The sequence below is a fragment of the Amaranthus tricolor genome, chromosome 3 (genome assembly GCF_026212465.1).
Source record: "Amaranthus tricolor cultivar Red isolate AtriRed21 chromosome 3, ASM2621246v1, whole genome shotgun sequence".
NCBI classification, from domain to species: domain Eukaryota; kingdom Viridiplantae; phylum Streptophyta; class Magnoliopsida; order Caryophyllales; family Amaranthaceae; genus Amaranthus; species Amaranthus tricolor.
In genome coordinates, this window is record NC_080049.1 from 875,460 (window position 1) to 897,360 (window position 21,901).

General features: G+C 36.3%; 1 protein-coding gene across 1 annotated transcript; it reads right to left on the minus strand.

Moving 5' to 3' along the window:
- Window positions 1-3,461: 3,461 nt before the first annotated feature.
- On the minus strand, window positions 3,462-3,851 carry LOC130807658 (secreted RxLR effector protein 78-like). The gene has a single exon (XM_057672956.1). It carries the CDS (start codon window positions 3,849-3,851, stop codon window positions 3,462-3,464), a length of 390 nt encoding a protein of 129 aa, XP_057528939.1.
- Between the last annotated feature and the right edge of the window lie 18,050 nt (window positions 3,852-21,901).

Genomic DNA, 21,901 nt, shown 5'->3' on the forward strand with positions numbered 1-21,901 from the left:
CACTAAAGATTAATGAAAAGGGGTGTGAGTTGAAATTTCTGCTGAAAATTGAGGATGTGACTAGAATATATATGTATTTATCATTGATTAACATGATTAACTAATCTAAGGCCTATAACGCCTTTCAAAAGAATATGTCAAGACGGAATGAATCATCATCGACATCACAAATCATCAGCTCTAAAGAGGATCGTGGTTCCAGTGTTAACGCATTGATCTGACGGATACTAAAGGAGTATTCTCACTACTATACATCCAAAAATTACGCAGCGGATCTATGGAACATACAAGGAGTCACATGGCTCCATACAAAAGAAATTATACAATTCCAAAGGAAAACTTTACAAGTAATATAGCAGCTACAAGCATTGGACTATTCGTATACAATTGTTACGACCGTACTCCACTCTTTCCCCCAATGCATAGCAAAAAGAGCTCCTATACCTGTCATGTCAAGCTATGATCCTCCTGCTGCTCAACATAATGACCATAGTCACATGTGTCATAGTAGGAACATCATAGTCATGAACAAACAACAACAAACACATACACGTCAGTAATTAATAAACTTACAACAATTAAAGTCATCGAACAAAACTATAGATAACGATATAGTATGGCAATAATGAGTCGACTCATCTGTCTAAACACCTCTATTTATTCATAATTTCTCTTTCAAATTACTAATCTCTCGAGGTATATTCAAGGTAGTGGATCCTCTCTCTATTCATGGCATAGTGACACGGCCAAGGGCGTTATCGGCCTCCCGGCGCCCATTGGCAAAGTATGAGCTCATGCCCCCTCCAGCTGACCCTCTCGGGTCCTACCTTCGGGAAAAACTAACACACTGGGGTACTAAACCAGTGAAGAGGCCATCATATTGGGGTTTGCAAGGCCCGCATGGTAACACCTCGGTCAAGGGGCGTTATCGGCCTCCCGGCGCCCAATGACCCAAGCATGCTCATACCCCCCTTACGGTGGTCCCGTCGAACCTCACCTAGGGGACTAATAAATCAACCGGATATAATCCAGCTGAGTCACGCCAACTAATCATAAATCAAGGCTCAATAAGTAGGAAAAACACTTCGATACCACACACAACTATGGTGCGTTCTCTACTATTTAGAAATTTGTTCTCATAGTCTCCTAATGCTTCCACTCTACTTGCCTATATCACTATTTATGACTATCCACTAGCATGACTTACTTTCTGACGTTCTATAATTCTAATACGATGCATATAATCATGAAATATGGATAATACTTTGAAACAATGAATATGATAATTAATTACTGCGTGTACGTACCTGCAAGCGTCAATGCACGACCACAAGTTACAAAAATCGCCCAACTAAGGGGTCTACTTTCCTCTTATAAACTGGGAACCTATACAAGTTAGGAATAGAACTTATAAGTTCTCTTAACTACTTTGTTATACCAGCTAGAAACCAAGTAACTACTATCATCCATTCACGACAAGTTTCCAATTACTTTTAGCACGTACGCATCTCATCCAACACCAAGCATCATCGTCAATTCAACAATAACACAAGTTTTTCCATCGGCAAAGAATAAAAGGATTATGTCGACTGCTTCATTACATCAACTAGCTTTGAGTTATGACGATTCACACTTAAGTCTCACAAAGTTACATATAACTCTATTATGACGTGAGGACAATTCTTAAAGTGGTCAGATCGCAACATTCTTCGTTACATCCTCCAAAGTTAGAGAGACTACAATCGAGCATCACTACAAGCAACTTAACAACCTTTTACAATAAGTTGACATCATTCTCATGGCCTTACTAAGATTATGCATTATGACTTCAATAACAACCTAATAAGAATACTTGTAATTCACAACAATCAAACCATAGCAACTAGCAGCTATTTATCCCAATTTAACAACTAAGATCACTTCCATAGTCACTACAATCACCACCATTACTAATTATCACAACAAAATCAATCAACTAAGTTTCAAACAACTTTTAAGGTTATTTAATCAATCATCACACCATCAAAATATAGGATAGACGTACATCATTTGTAATTTCATTTCTAAATCCAAACCCTAATCGTTTCGTGTTCAAAGGTAACATATTTAATCACTACACATACTAAGATTCGAAGAAACTAATACAAAAACCAACACACAACCCATAATTTCAATCACACTTCAAACCCTAAGTCATAAACATGTTTAATTCATCAATCAAATTCTTGCCCACAAAATTCAATTAAAATAACACAAAAATCAACACCTCACTCATAAACTTCATAAAACTTCAATAAAACTTCAAATAAAACTAGGAATTAATTAGAGAAAAGAGAAGAGATGGCTCACAAAGATGGGACTAACAAAAGGATGAAGACTAGATGGTGGTGAAGGACTCACGCGGCTGGCCGTGGCTGTTGGTGGCGGCAGCCTCCACGGCAGAAAAGGGAGAAGAGCAGGCTGGGGTCGTGGCTGCAGCAGACGCGAAGCAGTGGCGGCCTAGATGTTGGTCGTTGCTGTTTGGGGAAGGAGACGCAGCCCTTGCTGCTGCTTGCGAGGGCGGCTACTGGTTGGGGAAAATGGGAAGGAGGCGCACGGGAAGAGAGAGGAAGAAGGAGAGAAAGGAGAAGGAGAAGAGGAGGAAGGAGAAGACGGCTTGGTCTTTGAGCGTTTAGGGTTTCGTGGGTCTTTTTATACCGTTTTTTTTTTTAGTTATTATTGTTATTATTATTATTATTATTATTATTATTATTATTATTATTATTATTATTATTATTATTATTATTATTATTATTATGCTTATTTTATTTATTTTTATCTCGGTTCATTTTGTTGCGAGATCCAACTAAGAGACTCACCTTCGCGACCTCACACATTTTAATAAAATAATCATTTTGGTTCGAACCTCTTTATTTGAGAAGTCATAACTATATTTCTAATATATATATAAGTCGACATTTACATCCGTATATGAAAGAAATTTATTAAAACTAATTCGGAAATAATTAAATAATAATTGTAAAATCTTTAAAAACTATTAAAATATTAAATAATTACGTCATTAAAAACTCAGGGTGTTACACCGGCCCTAGATAAGATTTTTGCTTTCCACGACGCAAGCTTGTTTTTTATTTTCACCACCACTGTTTTCCAAGCCGCCTGTTTGTTCATATGGTCTCCAAGAGGGAAACCCAGGTAGGTAAAAGGACACATTGAGTAAGAGCATCCCATACTTCTAGCCGTTTCACCAACCCAAACCTGGTCGCTCGCATTCCATGCTATAAAGCATGATTTGTTATAATTCAGACTCAACCCAAACATCATAGCAAAAACGTCAAGGATTCTAAAATAGTTCGTAATGACCCTGGGGCTTCTGGGAGCAAAAATAAGCGTGTCATCGGCGAATTGAAGGTGTTTTAGGCTTACTTTTTCTTTTCCAATGTGTACTGCCTCAATTAGATTCATGTCCTCGGCTTTTTCAAAAGGCACACCAGGGCTTCACTGACCAGGATAAAGAGGTATGGTGATAGGGGGTCGCCTTGCCTAAGACCCTTTTCCATCTTAAAAGGTTTCAAGGGGGATCCATTCAGAAGGATAGACATCGATGCAGAAGTAACACAATTCATAATCCATCTTATACATTTCCTACCAAAGCCCAGTTTATCCATTATTAGTTCCAAGAAAGACCAATTGATGGAATCATAAGCCTTTTGGAAATCTAGTTTAATGAGAGTGCCCAGTATTTTCTTTTTTTTCAGCCATCTTATTGATTCATTCGCAATCAACACTCCATCGAGTATCTGTCTGTTTCTCACAAAAGCAGTTTGCGACTCGTCAATCAGATACGTCATAACCTCTTTTAGATGGCATGGCAACAAAAATAGAAAGTGGTTACTAGAATATAATATGATCGATGTGTGTTCTTAAAGCTAAAGGATAAGTTTTATTGAACGATCATAAGACGATCACTACTATATTGGTTATAATGTTAGGCTTTATAGTAGGAAGATTGGAGTAGCATTCAAAATAAAGGTATAAAAAAGGGTTTGGAGTTGCAAGGATTAAGAAAAAGATGAAAGAAAATTGTTTGATATGGTTTGTGCCTTTACAGAAGAGGGTATTAGCGAACCAGTAACAAAGATATAAAGTTGATGCTTAGGGAACTAAAAAGGGCAAAGAAGACTGAAGATGTCCTTGTGGACATAAGTAGAAAAAGATGAAAGATTTAAACTTACAGATAAAGGTGATAGAAAATGAAAATGATTTGAAAAGAAGAATTCGTATGGACAACAATTGAAAATGATATATTGATTCATATAGTCAACATCAATCTTTTGAAATTAAGGCTTTATAGGTCTCGTGTATGCAGTTAATATTATAAAAATAAAATAAAATAACCCAGAAATTAACTAAATTAATTAGCACTAAATCGGAAGGTGCACTTTCAATGGGTCAAGGGATGAAACAAGGCAAATGTCATGTGGAAGAACAAGAAAAAGAGATGAAGATGGTTACGGATTATAAGTGAAACAGTTATAAAAACGTCTTTGTTAAAAATTACTATTTTAATAACTAAAATGAGTTTGTCATTTTAAAATTAAAATTTTACTATGATTTTTAGATATTAGTTTTATTATTTGTGGGGACCAAATAAATTATACGACTAAAAATATGGGTTTATTACCAATCTCATATTTTGATGAGTATGAGTATGAAGTTGAGTCACTCGTAATTTTGCCACGTAATTTATGATTCATCGAGTTAACTCCTTATTTATAAACGTGTATACTCCATTCCCCTTTCTCCTTCACTATCAATTAGAGTAAAATTTCTGAAAATTCATCCTCTTTCAAAGTATAAACTCAAAATCTGGAAAATTGATGTTTGCTTTTCCATTGTAGAAGGAGAACACATCTAGTACTATCACCATCTCTATCCCTTTTGTGTTTGAAGTTGGATTTTGAATTTTGATTGAAGAAATTGCTCATCAAGGTAATCCACAAACTATTTTATTTAAGTATAAATTGAATGTTTTAAAGTAGTTTTATATTCTTAAGTATAAACAATGATTGTTGAATTTTGAAAGTAGTTTAGTATTCATGGTTTAATTTGGGTCTTTAGTTCAAATTTAAGCATCAACTTGAGTATAATTGGAGTATATGAGTTCAATTGGTAATTGGGTTCTTGCTAGTGTTGATTAGTATTGGTTATTTGGGTTATTTGATTTCTAGTATAAAACTTGGTATTTTGATTTTGAAACTGAACTTTTTGTTTTGGCTATTTTAGGGCGATTCTGATTGTTTTGGGGTTCTGCTGTCTTCATGAGATTTGTAGAGCTTCAAGTCGCAGTCGCGTGGACACTTGAATCGCTCCAAAATGAGTTCTTATGAGGGAGTTATGTCCAAAATACTACTAGGCTATCATGAAAATCGACAATAAGGTTTCTGTTTTGTTCTGTCCGAAACTGTGTTGCTGTTTTTGAGACAGTTAGAATTGTTTTGGGATTCTGGTGTCTTCATGAGATTTGTAGAGCTTCGAGTCACAGTCGCGTGGGCACTTGAATTGCTCAAAAATGAGTTCGTATGAGAGAGTTATATTCAAAATAGTGAAATACCAACAGGCTGTCATGAAAATCAATAATATGCTTTCTTTTTTGCCATTTTCGGGACTATTCTGATTGTTTCTGGGTTTTAGTGTCTTCATAAGAATAGTAGAGCTCTGATTCATGGCCGCTTAGCCACTTGAATAGCCTCTATACAAGTTCTTATGAGGAAGTTATGACCGAATTACTAACAGGTGTCCTGATATGATACTAAAATGGAATTTATTAAGTGGAATTAGGAACTATAAAATAAATTGGATGTTTAAGGTTATTTATTGGGTATTTGAGATTAATTTAGGGTTATTATTCTCCCTTTATGGATTGGTATTGTTGGGTTATGGTTCTTATTTGAGTAATATAGGTGTTTGGTTTAAGTATAAATTTGGGAACATATGAATTGATTGGTATTTTAAATGATGATGAATTGATTTATATTTTAAGTAATGATTGTGATTTCAAAAGAAAATTTTGTGAATTCTTTTTTTTATAATAAAATATTCGACATTGAAAAATGTCCGTTTTTGAGAATTGGCAACGGATTTTTATATCCGGATTATTGTGAAATCCTATAGCTTGATAATAGGTAATGGTTATTCGGATCGGTCTCGAGCCCCCGATCCCGTTTCGTTCTTGCAAGAACTGTATTTTCGGTGATGACGATCACCCGTGTTCTCAGGATTTAGATCAAGCCTACTTCCTAACGGTCCATTATATTCCCACGCTTTAAACTGTTATTACATTATTGTTTTTAATGAGTTTTGAATAAATTTGTTTGGTATATAAAGTTTAGTTTATTTTGCAATGGAAGCATATGTTTCATTTGCCGTATTATTTCGCTATTAACTTGTAAAGTTATAGCCTTATTTTGATTCGTTATGAACTAAAGGTTCATAGCCATATTTATGTCGATACCAAACGGTCTTTTAAAAGAGTTTGGACTTGGATAAAATAATGTTTATAAATGGTTACCAAGTGAACAAGGAATTTGATTGGAAATGTTTGCTAATGACTTGTATATAATGTAATAGTTTGTTGGATTACTCAACAATTCAATTGTTGACAGTTTTTGATGGGGTCTATCTCTTACGGGGGATAGATCCACTTTCAGGTTGCCAACTTTAGTGCAGATGGATGTGCTGCTCCTTTATGTGTCATGTGTTGCGATAGCGAGGACCTCGTTTTTGGAAAGTTAACTTATCATGATATTTTGACAAATCATGTGTTGTAAAAATTTAAAAGAGTTTAGATATTTTATAATGTATTAACTAATTAGTTTATAACTGGTTTGTAATTAATTGTATTACAGCTACGTAAAGTTTTTAAATACTCTGATATTGGTTGCTGTGGCTATCGAGCCACAGGTCGGATTCAGCCCAGACTTCTATAAGTCTTCCGCTGTGCTTTGTAGACAATATTATTATATTGTTTACGCTGATTTGGGCTCATTCCTAAGTGGGGGTGAGTGTAATACCCCAGATTTAGCTTGAAAAGAGATTGATGGACTACTCATATCAACAAGATGCATTTTCTTTTCATGAGGGCTCATTTGCTAAGAACTCCACAGTTAAGCGTGCTTGTTGTGGAGCAATCTGAGGATGGGTGACCTCCTGGGAAGTTTTCTCGGTGTTACAATATGTAAGCTTAGGGGATAAATAAACTCTGTACCAAGTATATATAGTGACTGAATCAAGGGTAGGATAGTAGTTCAAAGCATGGATAATGGGTATGATGAGTGGTAGTGGTAGATACTGTTGTGTAGTAGATTTGACCAGTAATTGGGGTTTATGGAAAGAGTTACTAGGTGGTCAAGAAAATAAGAAAAGCCATATAAACCCCTTGACTAAAAGTTAAGGTCAATGGAAAGTCAAGGTCAACGGAAAATGAAAATCAATGGAATAATTAGATAATTTTACAATAATAATTAAATAATAAATAAATAAATAAATAATTAAATGTTACCCTAACAAGTTGTGTACTAAGATGTTTGTTTAGTTGATTGAATTTTGACTTACATTAGATTTTCGGATCAATTAGTGTTTTGTACTTTAAAGAAACTTTTCATACTTAATTGCGTGGTAATCAATAATAAGAGATGATTGTGCATCTTTTTTATAGTTGCATTGTTAGAATCATCCTAGTCATGTAGCATTGCATTTGCATTTGCATTTGCATTGGAATTTGTGAGCTTTTCACCAAAAATCTCGCACAACACTATAGGTATTCAACGGGTCGGGTCAGGTCGGGTCAAAAATTAAACAGGCTGGATCGGGGTGAGTCATGTCAAATGTTAAACGGGTTGTCCCACTTATATATATAATAATATCATTTAAAAATTTAAAATAAAAGTGGTAAATTTTTTTTCGCAATTAATTCTTATAATTATCCGACTCGGTCTGACCCGACCCTTTACACCAAGGCCCATTAATGACCCGCCCCGTTATTGACCTAATCTGCTAATGACCATGACTTGTCCTACCCGAGGCAACTGAAAACGACGATGTATTAGAGTTCGAACAATGTGTTTCAAACTCCAATATTGCCAAGATCGAGTGTATGAGGTTTTGTGACAAACAAATTACGCTATCAATGATATCATGTTTGTAGGAAAAAAATAATGCAATAAAATGACACAAAGATTTAACGAGGTTTACCCAACTAAGGCTACATCCTCCGGTGTGTAGTATCTCTTATATTATCAAAGGAGTTCAAAGAACTCTCAAATATGGAGAATTACAATAGAGAAGAGATACAGGCTAGTCTTTGGCTTGGGGTGTATTTTGTAGATGTGTACAATGTGAATGAGAGCTCTCTATTTATAGGAGAGATCACACTAAGTAACATTAAGTACATTAAAGCTATGAATAAATGATAATAAAACATCTCCAAGAACTTGAAGAGTCAAAAACAACATCTTAGGAGCATCAGAGACATCGCTCGACCAAAGCAGAGGCTCGTTCGGTCGAGCGGCCTGGTCGAGCGGGATACAGGAAGTTTCTGGTTGCATTTTGTCTGCTCGTTCGACCCATTCTGAAGCTCGCTCGGTCGAACTGGTCGAGCGAACTGGTCGAGCGGCACTTCAGAGGGCTTCTGACAGTATTGCTCGACTTGCATAGTAGAGCATCTTGAATTGAACCCTTTGAACTTCTTCATTAAGTCCCATAACTCCCTTGATTAACCCTTGATTAACTCATTAATTCATACTTTAATCATCATCATAAACCACAAATATTAAGACTCATCTTAATACACCCATTCATGACATACTTATGGGATTCCATCCCAAGAGTCACCACATGAATGCACACACCAATTGTGCACTCAAGTCACACCAATAATAACAGCAACCATGGGTTTCAAGTTTCTCCAAGTGAGACCTTATATTCTTGGGGACAAGTCGAGGATATTTTAAAAAGCGCATTATTGTCCACATGTGAGTTGTCATTAGAGGTATTTAACGTGGTGGGTCGATCCAACGGATTAAGGGTCTGGTCACATTTTAACGGGTCATTAGCGGGTCAAGTTAATAACGGACCTTTGTGTAAAGGGTCGGACTGGGCTAGGTTGGATAATTATAGGAATTGGTTGTAAAAAATATTTTACCACTTTTTAAAAAATTTTTTATATGATATTGTTATACTCATAGTTGAATTGTCCCAACGGGCCATAAAGTATAATAAAAAAAACTATTTTATAAACTTTTTAAAAACAAGTCAAAATGGATCGTATTTAAAAGGGCTTTGACCCGCCCCGACCCGTTTAACATTTGACATGACCCTCCTCGACCCGGCCCATTTAAATTTTGCCCTGACTCGGCCCATTTTAATTTTGCCTTGACCCGGCCCATTGAACACCTATAGTTGTCACATATCAAAGAAAAAGAAGAGAGCACAACTACTTTATAAACTTGAGGAGTAATTTATACTATTACCCATTGTTATTAAAATCACGATTCTAGTTTACGATTCTACAATTTTATGATCTAAAAACAAGCAAGCGGTATGGATCGTAAGTAGATACGTAAGGTTGGTAGAATCTAACGATTTTTAATTGGATTAAAATTTTTAAATATTATATAATTAAGTTTTTAAAATATTATAATCATTATATAATCATAATTTTTTAAAAAATTATTGATTTGGAGTTTTAAACAAATTTTTTTCATATTTTAGCCTCCTACATCGCGTTGCGTCTAAACTCAAGGAGGTGTTAAAGTGTTAAACTCTTAGCGCCATATGCCTAGGCGCGCCTCAAGTGCACTTTTGTTATGTTAAGTTAAGGCAATGAGATTAAGTTAAGGCAATCATGCTAAAACCAATGACTCTTGTTATGTCAAAGTTCTTTACATGATTTGAATTTCTTGCCTTATCAGCTGATCACGATAGACTGCATGACCATACCAATTACCAACACATGAATGACGACTACTATATACTCCCTCTGCTTTTAAATGATTTTTCCATTTATTTTTTTTGCGGATCTTAATGCAAACTTTTAAATTAAATAATTTTACTTGTGAAAATTCTATTTAAAAAGTTTAATTATATTTGAGAAGAACATATGAAAATAAAGGGAGTAATTGGAAAAAATACCCTAAAAATCTAACTTTTCTGATTTTCCCAATTATATTCCCAACTACTATGAACAATCCAATCTGTAAAGGATATTTCATGAGATTGCACCCAAATTACCCGAAACTTACGTCAATTTGGCAAATAAAAATTAAAATATATATGAAAACAAAATACGAAAAAAGTAAAAAATAACCCTTGGCTTGTTTGACGTGTTAAGTATCTAACATAAATAATCTTAGACCCGATGAAGTTTGAGACCATTGTTTTATGTCAAAGCCTCAATTTACGTTGTAATTTTAACTGATTGTACTTTTATTTTATTTTTCTTTGGATTTTGTAGTAATTAATCTACTATAATATGTGAGAATAATGCTAGTTATACTCTAAACAAACACACCTCAAAATTTAGATTATTCATGGTTAATTAAAAATCAGGTAAATATTAGATTTTTTCTCATAATATTATGATGAACCTTGTCAATTATGTGCAAGAAAGTTTTGGCAAATAACGGTGATTTGTGAAGTTAACAAATCATTCTTATGTGGTATGATTTGATAGAGTGAGAGTTTTGTGATTTTAATTTACCTTTTTAATTTTGTTTATTTTATTATTATAATTTTAGTCTCTTTATCTTCCTCGAGCCGGGGGACTCCTTTGGTCGCGCTCTCCTTTTTGGGTATGAGTTGCCGCCGTCTTTCCCTCCCTAGACCCTAGCCTTAGTTTTCTATGAGTGAGATATACTGGGTAAGCTGGTGATGCTCACTTTTCAAATTATATGACTTTTATTGAATAGAAATTTTGATTTAATGAAATTTTAATGTAACCAATCATAATATAGATTGCATTTTTTTCTGCATTTATTTTTTCTTTCCAATTATTTTGTCTCAATTTGGTGTTTTTTGAAACATAAAAGATATTTTGGTCTTAGGAATTAAAGTAGTCGCGTACCTTTAAACCTTGTTAGTGATTTTGTTTTTCTCCAATTTAAGTTATATCCTTGTTACGAGAGGTATATAAGAGTATTTATGATGACCAAATGTATATTAGACTCGTAGAAATGAAGCATAGCGAAGTAAAAGAAAAATTGATTAAAATAAAAAATGCATTAATGTCCTAAATTATTCAAATTTCTAATAGTATATATAGATGATTTAGTGACATTTAATAGACCCTTTAGAAGCATAATAAAAAATCACATTAAACCTTTTTGCGACATGGTATCTAGTGACGTTTTTCATAGATGCCACTATAAACTATAGTAACAATTACATTTGCCGCTAAAAACCAAATAAAATGTCGCTAAATCACTTCATTGTGAAACTTAAAATAAAACCAAATAATTGTAACACTAAAATATAAATTAGTGGTATTTTTTTAATACCATTAAATCTAATATCGCGAAAAGTTAAATATATTGTAATGGGTCCAGTTCAATGTTACCAGATTGGAAATATAATGCGATGCAGGAATGAAAATGAAAACGCAAAATATTAGTTTATTGCTTCGGAAACAAAGGGTTCATATTATGGATCCCTTTGATATAATATTTTAATCAGTTTTAGATTGAAATATTGTTATTTAAACACTAATTTGGAGTTTGGGGAACGAAGGTTTAGAAATGTTAATCAAGATTTATAGGGATTAAGTTTCAAAAATGAAAATTGTAATATTGTAAAACTACAACTATATAGTTGTTTACATAGAGAATTTGAGACTTTTATAAAAACAAATTATATGATGTACTACTTTATTTTTCATTATTATATATTTTGTTCTCATCTAAACTTGAATGTACCGCTTACCCATGACTCCCACCCCTAAAAAAGGTGTGTGGTGACAAAAAAACTAAACCTATTAAAATATGTCGACTTTGCAATTTTAGGCCGATTGACAAATTTTCAGTTAAATATAATTCATTATCCAGTTAGCCCTCAATTTATTTTTTAATATTTAGAATATTTATTCACTCAATAAAAATTATCAAAATAAGTACACTTTACCAAAATATTTAAAACTTTGATTTACAAGTCTACTAAAACCTAAGTCAACCATATTACTAAAATTTCAAAAAACTTTAATGGATCATCATCCACGATAGAAAACTTTAGCTACACATTGGTTCCAGCCACAACCATTCAACACAATTTTATCAGTCAACCCAACGTACCCTTTAATTAATTATTTATTATTTAAAATTTTGTATTTGTTGGGTTATTCCCTCCCACTTGGAGGAAGGCCCAATTAATATTTTAATTATGGGCTTAATAATAATGGACTAATAATAATAATATTATTTGTTAATTAGAAAAAAAAAAGTGAAAAACTATAAAAACCAAGATTAGGCAGCAGCATAGTTGATTGCAATTAAAAACACATTCACGCACAAAAATCAGAAACTGAGGAGAAGAAAAAGGTGCGACACGTGATTTTTTTTCGGCGATCCGATCGAAGGCCATTCGTGCTCCGTTTTTCGTTAAATTTTGACACGGTGTTTCTGTCTACCCAACCTACATATTCAACGGTTGGATTGTCGTTTTGTGCATTGTAAGTGGATAATTTGTATTTTGCCCTAATTTTACCCTAATTGCTATTTTACCACTTTTGAGTGATGTTTTAGGGTTGTTTGGTGTTTGTATTACCTCTAGTATTGTCTAGAGAGGATTTTGGTTGTACCCATTAATTTTATTGGTGATTAGTGGAAGAGTGTGGTACCACTTACGGTCCCGTGGTTTTTCCCGCATTGGGTTTTCCACGTAAATATCGTGTGTGCTTTACTTTCTGCATTTTTACTTTATTGCGCATGATTGTGGGATTATTATTATTATTATTTGTTTGATTGGATTGGTTATTTTTGCTCATCTAACAACACAAAGGGAGAAAGTGTGTGTATTATATCGCCACTTTTCTCAACATAGTGGTATCAAGAGCTTGGTTTATATTTTCTTGGGTGATATTCTTGTGTTGTTTTATGATGGATGATAAATCTGGTATGCACGGTATGATTTATTTGGACTCTACCAACTACGCTGTGTGGAAAACTAAGGTGGAAGATATTCTTTATGTGAAAGATTTGTATGAACCAATCTTAAATGAGTCTATGCCCACTGGTCAAGATGAAAGTAAATGGAAAATTTTGAATTGGAAAGCGGTAGGAACCATTAGACAATTTGTTGATGTTAGTGTGCTCCAACATATTTCCAATGACACGAATGCTTATGAATTGTGGATGAAACTTGAGGCTATGTATGAGAGGAAGAACGCCTTAAGTAAAGCGTCATTGATGAGAAAATTGGTAAATTTAGAATTTCACGATGGTAATAGCATGGTAGTACATTTGAATGATTTTCAAGGTTTGATTAATCAATTGTCTGCAGTGAAAATGTCCTTAGATGATGAGTTGCAGGCACTATTACTACTTTCCTCATTGCCAGATAGTTGGGACACACTATTTGTATCACTTAGCAATTCTGCTCCTGATGGTAAGTTGACAATGGAGAGTGTCAAAGCTAGTCTGCTGAATGAAGAGACTAAGAGAAAGGAGATGGGTTCCTCCAATCATTCTGAAGCTCATTATGTTGCACAAGAGTCTAATAGGGGAAGAAGCAAAAGTCGAGCTTCTCGAGGTAGAGACAATTCCAGAGACAAGTCTAAATCGAAAAGTAGAATTATTTGTCATTACTGCGACAAGCCGGGACATATTAAGAGGTTCTGCAGAAAGATGAAAAGAGACAAGTCAAAAGATAGAAAGGGTGATTCATCTGAGTCGAAGTCTGAAGAGAAAAATACTACAGCTCTAGCAATCAGTGATGATGATTTGCTCTTCATTGGTGATAAAGAGTGTTTGAATGTAGCTGGTGATGACTGCAATTGGGTGATTGATTCGGGTGCTTCGTATCATCTTACTTCGCATCAAGACTATTTCTCGTCCTACACTAGTGGTGATTTTGGTAGTGTTAGAATGGGGAATGATGGGTCATCCAGGGTTGTCGGCAAAGGCACTATTTACTTGGAGAGTTCCACCAGTTGTAAGCTGATTTTGAGAAATGTTAGACACGTTCCTGATATCAGATTGAATCTCATTTCTATAGGTAGACTTGATGAAGAGGGTTACTTCAGCCACTTCAATGATGGTAAGTGGAAGCTCTGCAAGGGGAATCTTATAGCAGCCCGAGGTAAGAAGCAAGGTTCTCTTTATATGATGCAACCGAAGGTTTGCGCGGGTGAGGTAAATGTTGCAGATGAATATTCTAGTGAGTTATGGCATAATAGACTTGGCCATATGAGTGAGAAAGGTATGCAGATGCTCTCTAAGAAGCAATATCTCCCTGATGTCTCAGTGTGGGTTACTGTGCTGAAAACCAAGGATCAGGTACTTTCTGCCTTCAAGGAGTTTCAGGCTAGAGTTGAGCGAGAAACTGGTAGAAAGCTCAAGGTCGTGAGAGCTGATAATGGTGGTGAGTACAGAGGCCCATTTGAAAGCTACTGCAAGGGTCAAGGCATCAAGCTTGAGAAAACAGTTCCAAAGACACCTCAATTGAACGGAGTTGCAGAGAGGATGAACAGAACAATTGAAGAAAGAATCCGATGTATGCTCTCTCATGCAAAGTTGTCCAAGTCTTTCTGGGCAGAGGCATTGGTTACAGCTGTGTACTTGATTAACCTTTCACCTTCAAATCCTCTTGATGGTGATGTTCCTCAGAAAGTTTGGACCGGTAAAGATGTCTTCTACAAGCACTTGAGGGTATTTGGATGTCGTGCTTTTGTTCACATTCCTAGAGATGAGAGATCCAAGTTAGATAAGAAGACAAAGCAGTGTATATTTTTAGGGTACTCTGAAGATGCTCTTGGGTACAAGTTATGGGATCCAGTAAATAGGAAAGTTCTCAGAAGTAGAGATGTTGTGTTCTTTGAAGATCAGACTATTGAAGATATTGAAAAGCCAAAGCAACTAACATCCTCTCATACTCCAATCAATTTTGATCCAATCTTACCGCAAATGACTCCTAGAGTTGAAGGGGGAGATATTCAGGATGATGATGACAATATTGGTGATGATGGTCATGATGATCAACCTGAAGTTGAGCCTCCAGTTGTTGAACCGCAACCACAGCCTGATGATGTGAGAAGATCTACTAGAGGACCACGTCCTTCTATGAGGTATCCTACTACAGAGTATGTGTTATTAACTGATGGGGGAGAGCCAGAAGACTTTCAGGAGGCTATGTTACATGAGAAAAGTAAGGAGTGGTATAATGCCATGCAAGATGAGATGAATTCCTTGCATGAGAATCACATTTATGATCTGGTAAAGTTGCCTAACGGCAAACGAGCACTCAAGAATAAATGGGTGTTTAAGTTGAAGCACGGAGAAGATGGTCAACCACCTAGGTTCAAGGCTAGGATTGTTGTGCGAGGCTATGAACAGAAGAAGAGGATTGATTTTGATGAAATTTTCTCTCCAGTGGTGAAGATGTCTTCAATCAGAGTTGTACTTAGTTTGGCTGCTAGCATGAATTTGGAGATTGAGCAACTTGATGTGAAGACTGCTTTCCTCCATGGTGACCTAAAGGAGGAAATTTACATGGAGCAACCTGAAGGCTTCGAGGTCAAGGGAAAGGAGAAACTTGTGTGTCGCTTAAAGAAGAGTTTGTATGGTCTTAAGCAAGCGCCTCGGCAATGGTACAAGAAATTTGAGTCATTCATGGTTGATAATGACTTCCACAAGACATATGCTGATCATTGTGTGTTTGTGAAGAATTTTGCTGAAGGTGACTTTCTCATTCTCTTGTTATATGTTGATGATATGTTGATTGTTGGTCGTGATTCCAATAAGATTGTTGACTTAAAGGCTAGTTTGAGCAAGTCCTTTGCTATGAAGGACCTTGGTCCTGCAAAACAAATTTTAGGCATGCGTATTTCTCGTGATAGGAAAAATAAGAAATTGTGGATATCACAAGAGAAATACATTGAAAAGGTGCTGAAAAGGTTCAATATGAACAATGCTAAGCCTGTGTGTTCTCCACTGCCAGTGCATATGAAATTGAGTTCCAAACAATGTCCTACAACAGATGAAGATAAGAAGAAGATGAAAAATGTGCCTTATTCATCCGCTGTAGGTAGTTTGATGTATACTATGGTATGTACTAGGCCTGATATAGCTCATGTTGTTGGGGTAGTTAGCAGGTTTATGTCTAATCTTGGAAAGGAGCATTGGGCAGCAGTTAAGTGGATTCTAAGGTATCTCAGGGGTACTTCTAGAGTTAGTTTATGTTTTGGTCTTGGCGAACCTGTGTTAGATGGGTACACAGATGCTGATATGTCAGGTGATATTGATTCTAGTAAGTCTACTTCTGGTTACATGATGACGTTTGCAGGGGGAGCTGTTTCTTGGCAATCTAAATTGCAAAAATGTGTTGCTCTATCGACTACTGAGTCAGAGTATGTGGCAGCTGTTGAAGCTGGTAAAGAGTTAGTGTGGATGAGGGACTTCCTTGAGGAGTTGGGTTTGGAGCAAGACGATTATTTGTTACATTGTGATTGTCAGAGTGCCATTCACCTAGCTAAGAATGCTACCTATCATGGTCGAACGAAACATATACGAAGGAGGTATCATTGGATTCGAGATCAGATAGAAGAAAAAATATTTGAGCTTGTGAAGATCAGTACTCATGAAAATGGATCGGATATGTTGACGAAGATCCTTCCAAGAGACAAGTTAGAGGTGTGCCGTTTGAAAGCGGGACTTGTCATACCCCCCAAGTTGGAGTGAGGGGGAGATTTGTTGGGTTATTCCCTCCCACTTGGAGGAAGGCCCAATTAATATTTTAATTATGGGCTTAATAATAATGGACTAATAATAATAATATTATTTGTTAATTAAAAAAAAAAAAGTGAAAAACTATAAAAACCAAGATTAGGGAAGCAGCATAGTTGATTGCAATTAAAAACACATTCACGCACAAAAATCAGAAACTGAGGAGAAGAAAAAGGTGCGACACGTGATTTTTTTTCGGCGATCCGATCGAAGGCCATTCGTGCTCCGTTTTTCGTTAAATTTTGACACGGTGTTTCTGTCTACCCAACCTACATATTCAACGGTTGGATTGTCGTTTTGTGCATTGTAAGTGGATAATTTGTATTTTGCCCTAATTTTACCCTAATTGCTATTTTACCACTTTTGAGTGATGTTTTAGGGTTGTTTGGTGTTTGTATTACCTCTAGTATTGTCTAGAGAGGATTTTGGTTGTACCCATTAATTTTATTGGTGATTAGTGGAAGAGTGTGGTACCACTTACGGTCCCGTGGTTTTTCCCGCATTGGGTTTTCCACGTAAATATCGTGTGTGCTTTACTTTCTGCATTTTTACTTTATTGCGCATGATTGTGGGATTATTATTATTATTATTTGTTTGATTGGATTGGTTATTTTTGCTCATCTAACAACACAAAGGGAGAAAGTGTGTGTATTATATCGCCACTTTTCTCAACATAGTGGTATCAAGAGCTTGGTTTATATTTTCTTGGGTGATATTCTTGTGTTGTTTTATGATGGATGATAAATCTGGTATGCACGGTATGATTTATTTGGACTCTACCAACTACGCTGTGTGGAAAACTAAGGTGGAAGATATTCTTTATGTGAAAGATTTGTATGAACCAATCTTAAATGAGTCTATGCCCACTGGTCAAGATGAAAGTAAATGGAAAATTTTGAATTGGAAAGCGGTAGGAACCATTAGACAATTTGTTGATGTTAGTGTGCTCCAACATATTTCCAATGACACGAATGCTTATGAATTGTGGATGAAACTTGAGGCTATGTATGAGAGGAAGAACGCCTTAAGTAAAGCGTCATTGATGAGAAAATTGGTAAATTTAGAATTTCACGATGGTAATAGCATGGTAGTACATTTGAATGATTTTCAAGGTTTGATTAATCAATTGTCTGCAGTGAAAATGTCCTTAGATGATGAGTTGCAGGCACTATTACTACTTTCCTCATTGCCAGATAGTTGGGACACACTATTTGTATCACTTAGCAATTCTGCTCCTGATGGTAAGTTGACAATGGAGAGTGTCAAAGCTAGTCTGCTGAATGAAGAGACTAAGAGAAAGGAGATGGGTTCCTCCAATCATTCTGAAGCTCATTATGTTGCACAAGAGTCTAATAGGGGAAGAAGCAAAAGTCGAGCTTCTCGAGGTAGAGACAATTCCAGAGACAAGTCTAAATCGAAAAGTAGAATTATTTGTCATTACTGCGACAAGCCGGGACATATTAAGAGGTTCTGCAGAAAGATGAAAAGAGACAAGTCAAAAGATAGAAAGGGTGATTCATCTGAGTCGAAGTCTGAAGAGAAAAATACTACAGCTCTAGCAATCAGTGATGATGATTTGCTCTTCATTGGTGATAAAGAGTGTTTGAATGTAGCTGGTGATGACTGCAATTGGGTGATTGATTCGGGTGCTTCGTATCATCTTACTTCGCATCAAGACTATTTCTCGTCCTACACTAGTGGTGATTTTGGTAGTGTTAGAATGGGGAATGATGGGTCATCCAGGGTTGTCGGCAAAGGCACTATTTACTTGGAGAGTTCCACCAGTTGTAAGCTGATTTTGAGAAATGTTAGACACGTTCCTGATATCAGATTGAATCTCATTTCTATAGGTAGACTTGATGAAGAGGGTTACTTCAGCCACTTCAATGATGGTAAGTGGAAGCTCTGCAAGGGGAATCTTATAGCAGCCCGAGGTAAGAAGCAAGGTTCTCTTTATATGATGCAAGCGAAGGTTTGCGCGGGTGAGGTAAATGTTGCAGATGAATATTCTAGTGAGTTATGGCATAATAGACTTGGCCATATGAGTGAGAAAGGTATGCAGATGCTCTCTAAGAAGCAATATCTCCCTGATGTCTCAGTGTGGGTTACTGTGCTGAAAACCAAGGATCAGGTACTTTCTGCCTTCAAGGAGTTTCAGGCTAGAGTTGAGCGAGAAACTGGTAGAAAGCTCAAGGTCGTGAGAGCTGATAATGGTGGTGAGTACAGAGGCCCATTTGAAAGCTACTGCAAGGGTCAAGGCATCAAGCTTGAGAAAACAGTTCCAAAGACACCTCAATTGAACGGAGTTGCAGAGAGGATGAACAGAACAATTGAAGAAAGAATCCGATGTATGCTCTCTCATGCAAAGTTGTCCAAGTCTTTCTGGGCAGAGGCATTGGTTACAGCTGTGTACTTGATTAACCTTTCACCTTCAAATCCTCTTGATGGTGATGTTCCTCAGAAAGTTTGGACCGGTAAAGATGTCTTCTACAAGCACTTGAGGGTATTTGGATGTCGTGCTTTTGTTCACATTCCTAGAGATGAGAGATCCAAGTTAGATAAGAAGACAAAGCAGTGTATATTTTTAGGGTACTCTGAAGATGCTCTTGGGTACAAGTTATGGGATCCAGTAAATAGGAAAGTTCTCAGAAGTAGAGATGTTGTGTTCTTTGAAGATCAGACTATTGAAGATATTGAAAAGCCAAAGCAACTAACATCCTCTCATACTCCAATCAATTTTGATCCAATCTTACCGCAAATGACTCCTAGAGTTGAAGGGGGAGATATTCAGGATGATGATGACAATATTGGTGATGATGGTCATGATGATCAACCTGAAGTTGAGCCTCCAGTTGTTGAACCGCAACCACAGCCTGATGATGTGAGAAGATCTACTAGAGGACCACGTCCTTCTATGAGGTATCCTACTACAGAGTATGTGTTATTAACTGATGGGGGAGAGCCAGAAGACTTTCAGGAGGCTATGTTACATGAGAAAAGTAAGGAGTGGTATAATGCCATGCAAGATGAGATGAATTCCTTGCATGAGAATCACATTTATGATCTGGTAAAGTTGCCTAACGGCAAACGAGCACTCAAGAATAAATGGGTGTTTAAGTTGAAGCACGGAGAAGATGGTCAACCACCTAGGTTCAAGGCTAGGATTGTTGTGCGAGGCTATGAACAGAAGAAGAGGATTGATTTTGATGAAATTTTCTCTCCAGTGGTGAAGATGTCTTCAATCAGAGTTGTACTTAGTTTGGCTGCTAGCATGAATTTGGAGATTGAGCAACTTGATGTGAAGACTGCTTTCCTCCATGGTGACCTAAAGGAGGAAATTTACATGGAGCAACCTGAAGGCTTCGAGGTCAAGGGAAAGGAGAAACTTGTGTGTCGCTTAAAGAAGAGTTTGTATGGTCTTAAGCAAGCGCCTCGGCAATGGTACAAGAAATTTGAGTCATTCATGGTTGATAATGACTTCCACAAGACATATGCTGATCATTGTGTGTTTGTGAAGAATTTTGCTGAAGGTGACTTTCTCATTCTCTTGTTATATGTTGATGATATGTTGATTGTTGGTCGTGATTCCAATAAGATTGTTGACTTAAAGGCTAGTTTGAGCAAGTCCTTTGCTATGAAGGACCTTGGTCCTGCAAAACAAATTTTAGGCATGCGTATTTCTCGTGATAGGAAAAATAAGAAATTGTGGATATCACAAGAGAAATACATTGAAAAGGTGCTGAAAAGGTTCAATATGAACAATGCTAAGCCTGTGTGTTCTCCACTGCCAGTGCATATGAAATTGAGTTCCAAACAATGTCCTACAACAGATGAAGATAAGAAGAAGATGAAAAATGTGCCTTATTCATCCGCTGTAGGTAGTTTGATGTATACTATGGTATGTACTAGGCCTGATATAGCTCATGTTGTTGGGGTAGTTAGCAGGTTTATGTCTAATCTTGGAAAGGAGCATTGGGCAGCAGTTAAGTGGATTCTAAGGTATCTCAGGGGTACTTCTAGAGTTAGTTTATGTTTTGGTCTTGGCGAACCTGTGTTAGATGGGTACACAGATGCTGATATGTCAGGTGATATTGATTCTAGTAAGTCTACTTCTGGTTACATGATGACGTTTGCAGGGGGAGCTGTTTCTTGGCAATCTAAATTGCAAAAATGTGTTGCTCTATCGACTACTGAGTCAGAGTATGTGGCAGCTGTTGAAGCTGGTAAAGAGTTAGTGTGGATGAGGGACTTCCTTGAGGAGTTGGGTTTGGAGCAAGACGATTATTTGTTACATTGTGATTGTCAGAGTGCCATTCACCTAGCTAAGAATGCTACCTATCATGGTCGAACGAAACATATACGAAGGAGGTATCATTGGATTCGAGATCAGATAGAAGAAAAAATATTTGAGCTTGTGAAGATCAGTACTCATGAAAATGGATCGGATATGTTGACGAAGATCCTTCCAAGAGACAAGTTAGAGGTGTGCCGTTTGAAAGCGGGACTTGTCATACCCCCCAAGTTGGAGTGAGGGGGAGATTTGTTGGGTTATTCCCTCCCACTTGGAGGAAGGCCCAATTAATATTTTAATTATGGGCTTAATAATAATGGACTAATAATAATAATATTATTTGTTAATTAAAAAAAAAAAAGTGAAAAACTATAAAAACCAAGATTAGGGAAGCAGCATAGTTGATTGCAATTAAAAACACATTCACGCACAAAAATCAGAAACTGAGGAGAAGAAAAAGGTGCGACACGTGATTTTTTTTCGGCGATCCGATCGAAGGCCATTCGTGCTCCGTTTTTCGTTAAATTTTGACACGGTGTTTCTGTCTACCCAACCTACATATTCAACGGTTGGATTGTCGTTTTGTGCATTGTAAGTGGATAATTTGTATTTTGCCCTAATT